Source organism: Limanda limanda, chromosome 12, assembly GCF_963576545.1.
Source record: "Limanda limanda chromosome 12, fLimLim1.1, whole genome shotgun sequence".
NCBI lineage: Eukaryota > Metazoa > Chordata > Actinopteri > Pleuronectiformes > Pleuronectidae > Limanda > Limanda limanda.
The window spans coordinates 27187657-27202577 of record NC_083647.1 but is presented as its reverse complement, the minus strand read 5'-3'; the positions used below and the strand labels follow the sequence as shown (position 1 = coordinate 27202577).

General features: G+C 42.3%; 3 protein-coding genes across 3 annotated transcripts in view; 2 read left to right on the top strand and 1 right to left on the bottom strand.

Annotated features, from left to right (window-relative positions):
• Positions 1 to 403: 403 nt before the first annotated feature.
• Positions 404 to 1786, top strand: LOC133014892 (E3 ubiquitin-protein ligase TRIM35-like). Its single transcript, XM_061082109.1, has one exon. The coding sequence runs from the start codon at positions 404 to 406 to the stop codon at positions 1784 to 1786; it is 1383 nt and encodes a 460-aa protein (XP_060938092.1).
• Positions 1787 to 4703: 2917 nt separating this feature from the next.
• Positions 4704 to 9985, top strand: LOC133015082 (E3 ubiquitin-protein ligase TRIM35-like). The gene is made up of 2 exons (XM_061082212.1): positions 4704 to 6082; positions 9955 to 9985. Exons 1-2 carry the CDS (start codon positions 4704 to 4706, stop codon positions 9983 to 9985), a joined length of 1410 nt encoding a protein of 469 aa, XP_060938195.1.
• Positions 9986 to 10339: 354 nt separating this feature from the next.
• akap6 (A kinase (PRKA) anchor protein 6) overlaps positions 10340 to 14921 on the bottom strand; it is a 143458-nt gene continuing 138876 nt past the window's right edge. Inside the window, exons 22-23 of the mRNA XM_061082090.1 lie at positions 12138 to 12236; positions 10340 to 10384 (exon numbers count right to left, since the gene is read on the bottom strand). Of these exons, the coding sequence (XP_060938073.1) occupies positions 10340 to 10384; positions 12138 to 12236 (144 nt within the window). The remainder of the gene's footprint in view (positions 10385 to 12137; positions 12237 to 14921) is intronic.

Here is a 14921-nt window from a genome sequence, read left to right as displayed (position 1 = left end):
AACATATTCAAGTATCTATTTTACAACCAAGTCTCTTGTCTGTGTGAGCTTGTTGCTGCCAAATGACTTTTGACCAGTTATCAAATCCAAGGCTTGAATTACTTTTTACAATCGTGTCCTGACTCACCAGAGAAACCAGGAAGCATCTGTTCCTCCCTGAAGAGACGCAGGCTGAAAACCAGACGATCAAATTCACCTTCCAAACCAAACTAAACCAAACCAGACCAGACGTCCTGAGTGAGTCCAGCTACAGGAGAGAAGAGTCAAACTACAACCTGCCGACGCTCCACACACTGACCGTGAGTTTAACAAACACCTCGACTCAGAGGGGAAGTGAACCTCAGTGAAGTTCATGGAGCTGTGACTGACTGACTGTCTGTTTTCAGCTTCACCTGGAGACTCAATGGCTTCCAGATTAGAAGAAGATCTCTGCTGTTCCATCTGCCATGATGTCTTCAGAGATCCTGTTCTTCTGTCATGTAGCCACAGCTTCTGTAAAGACTGTTTGAAGAGCTGGTGGAAAGACAAAGAAGTAAAAGAGTGTCCACTTTGTAAGAGAAGATCTTCAAGGTCAGAACCACCTGTTAGCCTGGTGTTGAAGAACCTGTGTGAGACCTTCTTACAGGAGAGAGATCAGAGCTCTTCACATGCTCTCTGCAGTCTGCACTCAGAGAAACTCAGACTCTTCTGTCTGGACCATCAGCAGCCAGTGTGTGTGATCTGCAGAGATTCAGAAAAACACACTGACCACAGAATCAGACCCATCGATGAAGCTGCACAACAACACAAGAAGCAGCTTCAGGAAACTCTGGAGCCCTTGAAGAAGAAGTTACAGAGTTTTGAACGTGTTAAAGTAGAGTTTGAACAAACAGCAGAACACATTAAGGTCCAGGCCGGACTCACAGAGACGCAGATCAAGGAGCAGTTTAAAAAGCTTCATCAGTTTCTGGAGGAGGAAGAGGAGGCCAGGATGGCTGCACTGAGGGAGGAAGAGGAGCAGAAGAGTCGGATGATGAAGGAGAAGATTGAGGCTCTGAGCAGAGACATAACAGCTCTTTCAGACACAATCAGAACCACAGAGGACGAGCTGAGAGCTGAAGACGTCTCGTTCCTGCTCAACTACAAGGCTGCAGTGGAACGAGTCCAGCAGCGCCCCCTGCTGGATGATCCACAGCTGGCCTCAGGAGCTCTGATAGACGAGGCCAAACACCTGGGCAACTTGAGATTCAACATCTGGAACAAGATGAAGGACATGGTCTCCTACAGTCCTGTGGTTCTGGACCCAAACTCTGCTGGTCCATGGCTCGTCCTGTCTGAAGATCTGACCAGTTTGAGAAAAGGAGAGAAACAGAAGCTTCCTGACAATCCAGAGAGGTTTGATCATTTCGCCTCAGTCCTGGGATCTGAGGGTTTTAACTCAGGGACTCACAGCTGGAGCGTCCTGGTTGGAGACAGTACACGCTGGTTACTGGGTGTGTCAGCAGAGCCTGTCCAGAGGAAGGGAGACAAACTGTCTGGATACTGGGGAATATTGTTCTATGAAGGTAAATACTTAGCAATGTCACCATCAGGATCATCTGTTCTCTCTGTGCAGAAGATCCAGAGGATCAGAGTGAAACTGGACTGGAACAGAGGAGAACTGTCGTTCCTTGATCCTGATACTAACAAACACATTCACACCTTCAAACACACTTTCACTCAGAAGATGTTTCCATACTTTCACACTATAGATCCCTTGAAGCTGTTACCTGTGAAAGTCTCTGTGAAGCTGGATCAGAGACGTTAGAGATAAAGATTTTATTCATCATGTTTATTTCTTCAATAGAAATCTGCAAAATTTAAATGTTAAACTCGTCATTCTAAAGCTTTGTTTATTTCTCCTTTTACTTCTCACTCATTTTTATTTCTCCTGTCGACTTTTCCACGTGTGTAAAAAGATTTCATTATTATCTGATCTTTATCTTTGGTTTGTTTTTAACTTTCATGGAAAATGTTTTTTCTATCATTTATATTTTGTGTGGATCCATGAAGTCCAGCAAACTGATGAAGATCCACATAAAAACACATTTATCAATAACAGCTGATCATTGTTCACCTTCAACAAACTTTATTAAAACTCACACACGAGACATGATTCATGTTTAATCACATAAAGTCTGTTCACATTTGAAATAATCCAACATATATGAACATTTGTCTGTTTGATGTGATGAAGCCAAAATGATTCTGTTTGTAAAAGTGTTTATTCAACAGCTGCCTAGTGATGTGATTTTAATATTGTGATCAAAATAATAAAAACTATGAAACAGAAACAGAGTTCTGACCTTTTTTAAGTTGACACTGCTCAGCCCGTAAAGAGGAAGTGAACCTCTCAACTCGGATGTTTATAGCGCTGCAACCGAAAAATATATTTTTACATTAGTTTAATGTCATTTGAGACCTGGGTTATATCTAATTGGTTAAAGTTACCTCGGGGCACCACCCTTCAAGGGAAGGGAAAGTTAGCCAATTTATTGATTAAGTCTCATAAAAGTACTAACTACACATCTGGAATGCTGATTACCAATTAAATTAATCACTATAATCAAATTTTCCATCTAGATAGTTAGCTAAGTTGAAGGTTATGTAGCTCTTGACATTGTAGAGGTTGGCAAAATTCAATTATGTAACATTAATGAAAGATTATTTGTGAAAGAAAAACATTTATTATGAATATAATAAAGTATTAAAACACAAATTACTAACAACGTACTAACTAAACAAAGATGTTTATGTGAGTGTGTGTGTCTATGTAAATCAGAGTGCTCTCAAAATGGTGGCTGGCCAGAGTAACACCTTCCTGTGGGCTTCTAAAGTTAACAGCCCCCCCCCTTCTTCTGAAGTTGCTTTACGACCGGTAGGGGAAGAAGGTTTCATTAGTTGAAGAGATATGCGTGTGTCTGTGTTGGTGCTAAGTTAGACAAAGAGTATAGACTGAAATGCAAAGAAAGACCATGAAGAGCATAACAAACTAACATTACTTTCGAATAACTTAAAACCCAAAATATCACAACATATATCAAATTCATAAACATCACACAGAATCGAATAAACAGTCTTGCTTAGCCTAGTATAATTATTAAGCCCAGTTGTGTTACCCATCCGAGGAAACAGGAAAAGGAAGTTGCCGTTCATTTCGCAGTTCTGTGAAGTCTCCTGACCGGTCGTCTGGTTTCTGCGTTGGTGGTTCTGTTGAGCTGTGCAGCTCAGATGCTGGTTGAATCTTACCTGCAGGACATCGAGTCGCTGCTAGGAGTTTGGTAGAGCTTGATTTGAGAGGAGGTTTCCTTGATGAGATGAGCCGGAAGCTGCACCTTTGCGCTCCTCTCAAAGATGGGAAGAGAGGTTGTGAGCTGGAGCAGCCAGGCTTCCTCCTCGGTGATGCAGGAGAAGAGGCTGGCTGCCTGCCTCCTTGGAGCGATTGTAGAAAAGAGAAAGAATCGGGGGAGACCTGGCCTTATATTGGCCCTGTGACCTCACAGGTCACGGGGCCAGAGTGACCAATTGGAGTTGACCCTCGTGGCTTTTTCACACCTCTGGGTGACGCTGTAAGGAACAAAAGGACCTGCGGCATCCTGGGAGACTGAGTTCCTTGGCTTTCTAGTAGTTCTCTGGAACAAAGGGAACATGTGGATTCAGGCTTTTGACTACCCATGAAGGGCGAAAACGAGGCCTTTGGTTCCACAAAAACCATGTCCCAACAGTAGCTTTAATGTAATCTAAAATTATTATTTAATATTAATATTAAATATGTTTCTGATAGCCACATTAATTGAAAGCCCAAAGTCACACCATGTAATGGTGTCACACTTAAGGTATAATAATCACAACAAAATGTACATTCATTTGATGATGTAATACTTTTTACTGCACTGCACTACACAAATTAATAAGCAAACTTGAGTTGATTTGAATTTATAAAACCATCTTTCATTTTCTGACCTTTTGTCCATTTGTTTGCACTTTGCTTCTGTCTCTTTAAAGAGACATCAGCTCTGCAGTTACATCAAAGACCCCCCCCCCTGCGCTTCCTGTTAATATTTTACTTTCACTTTAATGCTAGCAGAACGACCTCTGAACTTTGAACACTCAGCAGATCACAAACATATTCAAGCAGCTATTTTACAACCAAGTCTGTTGTCTGTGTGAGCTTTTTACTTTTTACAATCATGTCCTGACTCACCAGAATATGAACAGTGACTGTATTGCACATGAACCGTTGATATTGCACAGGGAGATGAATCAGGCAGTGAAGGGTTAAAGTGTTAGAGTTCAGTCCATAAGGGAGGTGCAGAGTTTGTACTGGCAGCAGAGCTGCTTGTACATTTATTTCAGGTTTTACAGGTTTTATCATCCAGCATCTCAAGCTCCTCCCTCTCCTGACACACCTGAGAAACCAGGAAGCATCTGCTCCTCCCGGAAGAGACGCAGGCTGAAAACCAGACGATCACATTCACCTTCCAAACCAAACTAAACCAAACCAGACCAGACGTCCTGAGTGAGTCCAGCTACAGGAGAGAAGAGTCAAACTACAACCTGCAGACGCTCCACACACTGACCGTGAGTTTAACAAACACCTCGACTCAGAGGGGAAGTGAACCTCAGTGAAGTTCATGGAGCTGTGACTGACTGACTGTCTGTTTTCAGCTTCACCTGGAGACTCAATGGCTTCCAGATTAGAAGAAAATCTCTGCTGTTCCGTCTGCCAAGATGTCTTCAGAGATCCTGTTCTTCTGTCATGTAGCCACAGCTTCTGTAAAGACTGTGTGAAGAGCTGGTGGAAAGACAAAGAAGTAAAAGACTGTCCACTTTGTAAGAGAAGATCTTCAAGGTCAGAACCACCTTGTAACCTGGCGTTGAAGAACCTGTGTGAGACCTTCTTACAGGAGAGAGATCAGAGCTCTTCACCTGCTCTCTGCAGTCTGCACTCAGAGAAACTCAGACTCTTCTGTCTGGACCATCAGCAGCCAGTGTGTGTGATCTGCATAGGTTCAGAAAAACACACCGACCACAGATTCAGACCCATCGATGAAGCTGCACAACAACACAAGAAGCAGCTTCAGGAAACTCTGGAGCCCTTGAAGGAGAAGTTACAGAGTTTTGAACGTGTTAAAGTAGAGTTTGAACAAACAGCAAAACACATTAAGGTCCAGGCCGGACTCACAGAGACGCAGATTAAGGAGCAGTTTAAAAAGCTTCATCGGTTTCTGGAGGAGGAAGAGGAGGACAGGATGGCTGCACTGAGGGAGGAAGAGGAGCAGAAGAGTCAGATGATGGAGAAGAAGATTGAGTCTCTGAGCAGAGGCATAACAGCTCTTTCAGACACAATCAGAACCACAGAGGACGAGCTGAGAGCTGAAGACGTCTCGTTCCTTCTCAACTACAAGGCTGCAGTGGAACGAGTCCAGCAGCGCCCCCTGCTGGATGATCCACAGCTGGCCTCAGGAGCTCTGATAGACGAGGCCAAACATCTGGGCAACCTGAGCTTCAACATCTGGAACAAGATGAAGGACGTGGTCTCCTACAGTCCTGTGGTTCTGGACCCAAACTCTGCTAGTCCATGGCTCGTCCTGTTTGAAGATCTGACCAGTTTGAGACAAGGAGAGAAACAGAAGCTTCCTGACAATCCAGAGAGGTTTGATAAACACAACTCAGTCCTGGGATCTGAGGGTTTTAACTCAGGGACTCACAGCTGGGACGTCCTGGTTGGAGACAGTACAAACTGGTTCCTGGGTGTAAGAGCAGAGTCTGTCCATATGAAGGGAAAGGATCCATCTGGAACATGGAGAATACAGTTCTATGAAGGTAAATACTCAGCAGATTCACCATCAGCATCATTTGTTCTCTCTGTGCAGAAGATCCAGAGGATCAGAGTGAAACTGGACTGGAACAGAGGAGAACTGTCATTCTCTGATCCTGATACTAACAAACACATTCACACCTTCAAACACACTTTCACTCAGAAGATGTTTCCATACTTTAACATTGGAGATCCCTTGAAGCTGTTACCTGTGAAAGTCTCTGTGACGCTGGATCAGAGACTTTAGAGATAAAGATTTTATTCATCATGTTTGTTTCTTCAAGAGAAATTTGCAGAATTTAAATGTTAAACTCGTTATTCTAAAGCTTTGTTTATTTCTCCTTTTACTTCTCACGCATTTTTATTTCTCCTGTCGTCTATTCCACGTTTGTAAAGAGATTTCATTATTTTATGATCTTTATTTTTGGTTTGTTTTTTACTTTCATGGAAAATGTTTTCTATCATTTAGATTTTGTGTGGATCCATGAAGTCGAGCAAACTGATGAAGATCCACATAAAAACACATTTATCAATAACAGCTGATCATTGTTCACATTCAACAAACTTTATTAAAACTCACACATGAGACATGATTCATGTTCAATCACATAAAGTCTGTTCACATATGAAATAATCCAACATATATAAACATTTGTCTGTTTGATGTGATGAAGCCAAAATGATTCTGTCTGTAAAAGTGTTTATTCAACAGCAGCCTAGTGATGTGATTTCAATATTGTGATCAAAATAATAAAAACTTTGAAACAGAAACAGAGTTCTGACTTTTTTAAGTTGAAAAGTAAATATAACATTATCTGTCATTAAGTAGGATTCAACACTCAGGTAGTTTCAGGTTGTTAAATTGAGTTATAAATATACGTTTATTCATGATTTATTACTTCTTTAAATGTTGGGAGCTAATAGTTGTGAACAATAGTTGGGCCGACATGTGAAGACAAAGCCTGAGACCACATGTCTTCTTTGTTCTGGGGACAGAAGAAGACATGTGGAACGTGCACTTGAACGTGCTGATGTCGGATATTTCACAAACTACAGGACACTTATTGCAGCAGTTCAGTTGTAACAGTCAAAGAATAAAAATCTGATGAAATGTACGATCTGCTTCATAAATACACACAAAGAAGAAAGAAGAAGAAGTTGTATTGATGTTTATGGTGAAAATGGTGAAACACCTGATCAGCAGCTCAGCGTCAAGTCCGTTAAATTGAATCAAGCTGCACCAAATCACACTGAGAGACATCTGTCCTCGAGAGACGTCTGAGCTTTACGTCCCCAGGCTGGTGGTCAGAGACAATATGCTTTCAGGTCTCATCCTCGTGAACACAATGTCTCAAAAACACCTTGAGGGAATTTCCTCAAATATGGTCAAAACGTTCACTTGGACTCGTGGATGAACTGATTAGAATTTGATGGCCAAAGGTCAAAGGTCAAGGGCGCTGTGACCTGACAAATAAGCAGCTCAGAAACACCTCGAGGGAATTTCTTCAGTCCAAACTTTCACCTGGACTCAAGGACACAGCAAGAGGTTCAGAGCACGATGAGAAAACACGTCTGTTTCCCTTCGTGCTGATTCAACAAACTGTGATTAACACAACAGCAAAAAAACAACACAACCCACATTTGTTCATTTTTCCAATAAATTAAGTTTATTTGTCAACAGTTGGTTTTACATTGTATTCAGCAGGATCCATGCAGTCAAGCTCTTTATGGCCAATACTAATAATAAAGATATTTCACATCACAGACCACAAAACATAAATAAACACAAACACCAAGCACCCCCCCTTACTGCGGGTCACACCGAGGTTTCACACCTTTACATATTTACACAGGTTCAACATCAACCTCGCATTAAACTGTTTGTTTCTCATCTTGAATATGTCGTTGCATGTTTTCATCACCGAAGCAGTGGTTTGACTTCACTAAAGAAAAGGTCGAAGTAGTAACAGTAGAGCAAGGCACACAATTATAGTTTAAAGATTTTAAACCCTAGTTTGTCCCACACACCCGGACACACAGACACACACACAGACACACACACACAGACACACACACCCGTCTCAACACCAATCCCAAACCCCAGCGTTAACTGCTAATCATCGTCTCAGGAGAATAAAAAAAGAAACCAACACATGTTACAGTCGTGTTGTACGTACAGCATTAACAACAACACACGTCCTCGCCAACAGTCATCACACCTCAACGCCTACACAACAACACCACACCAGCGTTCGCCAACTTTGGTCGTGTTGCATTGACAAAAATGCCGTTTTGATTTTATCTATCTATTTTTTTTGGGGCCACTTCGGTCGAGCTAGCGTAAAGAATATTTCAGGTTCATCCAACAATCCGTCAATCGGTCTTCGTATCAATCAGGGTCTTAAAAGTTCGACTGGTCACTAGAAAGTATTTGAGTCCCTGCGGTGAAACGTCGAGGTCAACAGGACGAGGGCGCCCTTCGACCAATGAGAGCGTTCACTGGGGATCGACCAATCCCTGCCTTTTGAGTAAAGTAGTGGTTACGATCAGGTGGAAGTTGAGGGGAGAGTTTGCACTTGTAACTTTCAACAAACTTTACTGCGACGGCTGCAGCACCCCCTACTGGCAAGGGACGGAAAATGCAAAACAGAATTCTTTACGAAAACAAATCAATTAAATAAAAACTCATTTCACAGAGGAGCATAGGGAGACACTGATTTCTGATTTAAATATTTTCAGAACCTTCTGTGTATTTTCTGTGTATCTGATGCACAAAGTCCAGTTCACGCCTGTTGTGGAGTAAAATCTTCTCAAACTGGTATAAAATGATGAAATTATTATAAATAAACAAATACTGTATTTTCTCTAACAGTTCCAGCTCTGACTTCCTGTGATCCTGCCTCAAAATAAAGATCAAGCGAGAACCATGACGTCGTCCAATCCTCAACTCGTATTTCACTCACGATAACACACTTCTATTTTAGCATCTACTGTAAATTATAAGTTATCGGACTCTTCATATCGTGTAAAGTTTTATGTGGAACTCCAACAAAGCTGATTACACTGATGTGTGTGTGGATCTTTCAACATGTTTTCGTATTAATAGCTTTTATTCACAGGAAATGATCTTCTACGATGTTTTGTTCCGGTCGACAGTGACGATGCTTCTGTTGAATCCTTTAAATAAAACACGTGTAGTTGGACTTGATGCGTCTGGAGAAGCTCCGGCTGTGAGATGCAGATATTATCGTCCGTCCACTGAGTCTCGTGACATGTAGCTGTGTAGCTGTCCAGCTCATTAACATGAACACTGAGGTCAGCTGCAGCTAGAGACTGAGAACATGCTACCTGTGCTACAACACTGCACTTTAACCGTGTGTTGATAAGACAACAGGTTGTTTCCGACAGACAGTGAGTGAAAGTTAAAGCTCATGCAAAGTGGCTGAAGACGTGTGTGTCCCAGCAGAAGCAGAACTGAGGTAGCGCCAGAAAACAACCAGACGAACCCGAACCAGACAAACTCCAACTCAATGAGTCAATGAGAAAATACAGAAGGTCAGTGAGAGCGTGAAGCAGCAGCCGACTCACATCCAGCTGCTCCTGAACACACTGGGAGATTAAACTGGGGCTGGTGCACACTCAAGGATGAACTGGACCAATTCAGATTCACCCTCTTCCAACTATCAGACTATCAGAATAATCTTAATGCTACAGATTGTGTCTGATCTCGAATCGTAAATATCAACCATGTTGGGTCATGATCTCCGATGGAAGACACGTGAGCATGAACCCTCGACAGCCAATGAGAGCGAGCGGAGCGAGAAGAGTCACCAACCAGATGTTGTTTACTTTTACAGCAGCGAATAAAAACAAAAAAAACAACAACAACGTGTCCAACTCAGCTCGAGCTGCAAAAGCTCGTTCCACGTTTTGTCGTCGATCCTCCTCCATGTTAGTTTCTCCTCTGAAGTCACGTTCGAGTCTCTGGAATCACGATGTTCTGGTCAAATCGTCCAGTTGGTGCGTTTTTATAAATATGATCTTAATAATTGATTAAATCTGTGTCTGTTGAGTCGTAGGTTTTGAAGTGTTTAAAATCCTCTCGTGTGCACCAGGCCTGAGAAGATGGAGCGGATTCTGTTCTGACTGGAAATGTGTTTTTCTATTCAGCCCAGTTTCAATGTCTGACCTTTGACCTTGGAGACACTCCCCCTGCCTGTGAGCTCAGGTCACTGCTTTGTCTTACAACCGGATAATCACATTTAAATGCTTGGATATAAGTTCACTACATGTTTTTATTTCCTAACTCTTTCATTAATGAGGCTGGAACAGTTTTGTAAATATCAGAAACCACAGTTCCTCCCTGGGAACGTGGAGTGAAGGTCACCCTGAGGTCACCGTCCGCTCTGTGGAGATCAGCTCAGATCAGAGGAGGCCGCCGGAGGGTCGCAGCCCGGGAGAGGGAGCGGCTCAGCGGGGGGGGGACGCAGAGAGCGCCCCCTACAGCTGGATCCCGGAGGTTCCAGCTCCCGGCACAGGTAGACGCTGGGTGGACAGAGACAGAAACAGCTTGTGAGACTCATGTTGAAGAACTGAGAACATAACCAGAGAGCTGCTGCTCCAGATCCTCACCGGAGACAATGTGGATTCATCCGCCGCTGAAAGTAGTCCCCAGATAACACACAACATTTCCTCCCTCCGGTTTGAGACCGACTCTTTTAATAAAAACGTTTCACACATTTTAAACTGTTTCCAAAAACGATCTAAATAAACATTTATGCTCTAAACTCAAAATTTCATTTTCCAACTATTTTAATTTGATACTTTATTGTAAATTTCACTTGTTTTTGTTTCATTCTATCGTAATTATTTTTAATTACTTTGTTTAATAATCGAATGCTTTTCGTCGCTCAGAAAATGTGCAATACTTTGTGATGAAATGAAATTTAATTCTGTTTTTTTAGTCACTTATCCATTAACACAATGCATCACAGCACAGATTTAAAACACTACACAAATAGAAACAAACAGGTTAAAAAGACGTTGCATGAAATCTGATTTCTGAAGGATTAGATGTAAAAGCAAAGCCGACCTAACAACGCTTTTATTTTCTATTAAAGTTTGTGGAATTAATTTTTCTTCTCCTGTGATTTTATTATATTTTGTAAAACAACAGTTTTCTACTAACATCTGTTCTCATGTTAATATATTCATGCTTTTATTCATCAGGTTATATTCATCAAATTAAATATTCAGATACGGCTTCATCTGTCCTCTCCTCTTCTGCTCTCTTTTATCAGAAAGACAGTTTTCTCCTCTGTGTCGTTTTCTGTTCGGCTTTACGATGAAACTTTACACACATAAACACACTAACACACACACACACACACACACACACACACACACACACACACACACACACACTCTCTCTCTCTCTGTCTCTCCTGTGTGTGTTGCTGCAGACCTTCTGCTGTCTGGGTCACAGAGCACATCATGAGCCGCATTTACGATTGCTTTAATTGCACCTGTGTCTCTGTGTGTGTGTGTGTGTGTGTGTGTGTGTGTGTGTGTGTGTGTGTGTGTGTGTGTTGTGTGAACAGGTGGGCTAGACTGGGGCACGCCATGGGGGTCAGGACCAGCTGTACACATCACTGATATGATGTGTGTGCAGTGCGTGCGTGTCTGGGTGTGTGTGTGTCCTTTGTCATGAGTGTACATGCGTTGTGTGTGTACACTGAGCTTGATTTTGCACTTTGATGTGTGTGTGTGTCTCTGCATGTGAGTGTGTATGTGGGTTTGTCCTCTGGTGTGTGTGTGAACAACATGTCTGTCTAACCTGCAGCTGTTGGGCTGTCAGAGCTTCTACCTGGACTTTTATGCCCTGCCCTCAGGGATGTGTGTGTGTGTGTGTGTGTGTCTGTGTGTCTGTGTGTGTGTGTGTTTGTGTGTGTGTGTGTGTGTGTGTGTGTCTGTGTCAGTGTGTGTGTGTGTGTGTCTGTGTGTGTGTGTGTGTATATGTGTATTAGTTTGTGCGTATTTGGAGCATGGGGCAATAGGTTTTGCTTAGCCCTGGAGGCACCCACAGGGCGGCCACATCACACAAACACACACACACACACACACACACACACACACACACACACACACACACAATGATTGTGTCAGTGATCGTCTTTGTTCTGCAGCTTCCTGGTTTTATCTTTTTTTATTGAAATATAATTTCTCTTTGTATTTGTTTTTTTCAAATGACGCAATAACTCCCGAGGACACAGAACTAAATAAAGATGCTTCCACGTACCCTCACTGGCCCCGCCCTCGAGGGGGCGTGTCTCACTGAGGCATGGCTCCGCCCCTGGGCCGCCCTGGTGCTGTGAGTGACAGTCGACTGAGCGCTGACCTGCGGGCGAGAGACACCGAGAAACACAGTGAGAGAAATGGAAGGATGGAGCGACATCACAAGAAAGAGAGAGAATGAAAGAAAAGAGGAAGTTGATCCCTCCGTCAGCAGAGGACAAGAAAACAAGATCCCACTTTAGTGCTGTTGTTTTAACAGTGAGTAAGAGAGAGAGAGAGAGAGAGAGAGAGAGAGAGAGAGAGAGAGAGAGAGAGAGAGAGAGAGAGAGAGAGAGAGGAATAAATCAAATCTTTATCGGCCTGAAACATTGTTTGTCTTTGTTTTCAAATCGGCTTGTTCTTTCTTTCTTTCTTTCTTTCTTTCTTTCTTTCTTTCTTTCTTTCTTTCTTTCTTTCTTTCTTTCTTTCTTTCTTTCTTAATTTCTTTCTTTGAGCCCAAACTGATGAAAAGTTGTAAATTAAAACAACAAGCATCAGGCCCAAACAATCATCTCGCCCACACTCTTTTAATTGGTTAACGACTAATCACTTTGTAACAACTTGTGTATCTATTACCCCCCCCCCCCATACATCTACCATTGTGAGACACACACACACACACAAGGATAAACACAGACACACATGTGGGTATGTAGTCACGACTATGTGCACACGCAGACACACACGGCAGCTTGATTTAAATATAAAAAATACAATAAAAAATATAAGAAAAAAACAAATCTTCAGATTACAAAAACTGAAATTAAATAAAAGAAGAAAAAGAAGTAAATCTTTGTCTCAACGATTGTTCTTGACTTTGTGGAAACTGCTCTCACTGCTTTAACTATTACACTAACTGATTTTAACAGATTAGTTAATATTATTACCAATTGCTTCTCATATTGTTACTGTACACGTGAGTATTTGGTAACACATGTGAATGTCACGTCAATTAAGATCATTGTATAGTTCCAGAGTTCGAGTTGATGAACGGAGGAAAGAGAAGAAGAAGTCCAAACTCATTTGCATGAGGAAATAGAAAAGTTAAAAAAGAGCACAAACACGCTAATTCAGCGATGAAATGAATTGAACGATCAGAGCAGGAAGGGAAAGCTCTTAGCTGATGAATCCTAATAAAATCTGACTGATAGTAATTATGCTGATGTTGTTCTGTGGACCTGAACCTCTTAAAAACTGAGAAGTCTGCAAATCCTCCCATCCATTAACACCTGAGGGAGGAGGAGAGGGGGATGAGGCGGAGGAGGAGAGGACGGAGGGAGGGAGGAAGGGGGGGGGGCGAAGAGAAGAGGGAACACAGAGAGATGTGAAGAGGAAATGTGAACAGAGAGAGAAATGAAGAGAGAATGGAGATGAACAGATGAGAAGAGAGGGAGAAAAGGTTGAGGAGGTTATAGAGAAATGAAAAGAGGAGGAGAATATGGGAATAAAAGATGATGAAGACATGAAGACGTGAGAAAAGAGGTGGATGAAAAATAGCAGATGAAGATGAGTGGGAAGGGAAGAAGAGGAATAGAGTAGAAGATCAGGTGAGAAAATAAGAACGTAGAAAAGAAGAAGATGAGAATACGGGGGGTGAAAAGGAGAAAAGAAGAAGGAGGGATTAGGCGGAGGAGAGTAGAAAAGGAGCAGATATAAAGTGGAAATGTGAGGAGAGAGGAAAGAGACGGAGGAAAGGAGGATTAGAGAAATGGAGGAGGGGATGGAGAGATGAGGAGAAAAAGAGGAGAAGTTGAGAAAGTTATTGAGAAAAGAGCAGAGAGAGGAGAATGTGTCAGGAAAAAGAGAAGGATGAGAAAAAGCAGATGATTGAAGATGAGAGTCTAGAAAAGAAGAAAAAGAGGAGATTATGGATGTGAAATGGAGAGAGGGATGAGAGAGGGATGAGGCGGGGGAGGAGAGGACGGAGGGATTGAGGGACGAAGAGAAGAGGGAACACAGAGAGATGTGAAGAGGAGATGTGAACAGAGAGAGAAATGAAGAGAGGATGGAGACGAACAGATGAGAAGAGAGGGAGAAAAGGTTGAGGAGGTTATAGAGAAATGAAAAGATGGAGTGAGAAAAAAGAGGAGAATATGGGAATAAAAGATGATGAAGACTTGAAGACGTGAGAAAAGAGGAGGATGAAAAAGAGCAGATGATGGAAGTGGAAGGGTAGAAGAGGAGAAGAGGAAGATCAGGTGAGAAAATAAGAGAGTAGAAAAGAAGAAGATGAGAATATGGGTGTGAAAAGGAGAAAAGAAGAAGGAGGGATGAGACGGAGGAGAGTAGAAAAGGAGCAGATGTAAAGTGGAAATGTGAGGAGAGAGGAAAGAGACGGAGGAAAGGAGGATCAGAGAAACTTGAGGAGGGGATGGAGAGATGAGGAGAAAAAGAGGAGAAGTCGAGAAAGTTATTGAGAAAAGAGCAGAAAGAGGAGAATGTGTCAGGAAAAATAAGAAGGATGAGAAAAAGCAGATGATTGAAGATGAGAGTCTAGAAAAGAAGAAAAAGAGGAAATTATGGATGTGAAATGGAGAGAGGGATGATAGAGGGATGAGGCGGGGGAGGAGAGGACGGAGGGATTGAGGGACGAAGAGAAGAGGGAACACAGAGAGATGTGAAGAGGAAATGTGAACAGAGAGGGAAATGAAGACAGGATGGAGATGAACAGATGAGAAGAGAGGGAGAAAAGATTGAGGTGGTTATAGAGAAAGGAAAAGATGGAGTGAGAAAAAAGAGGAGAATATGG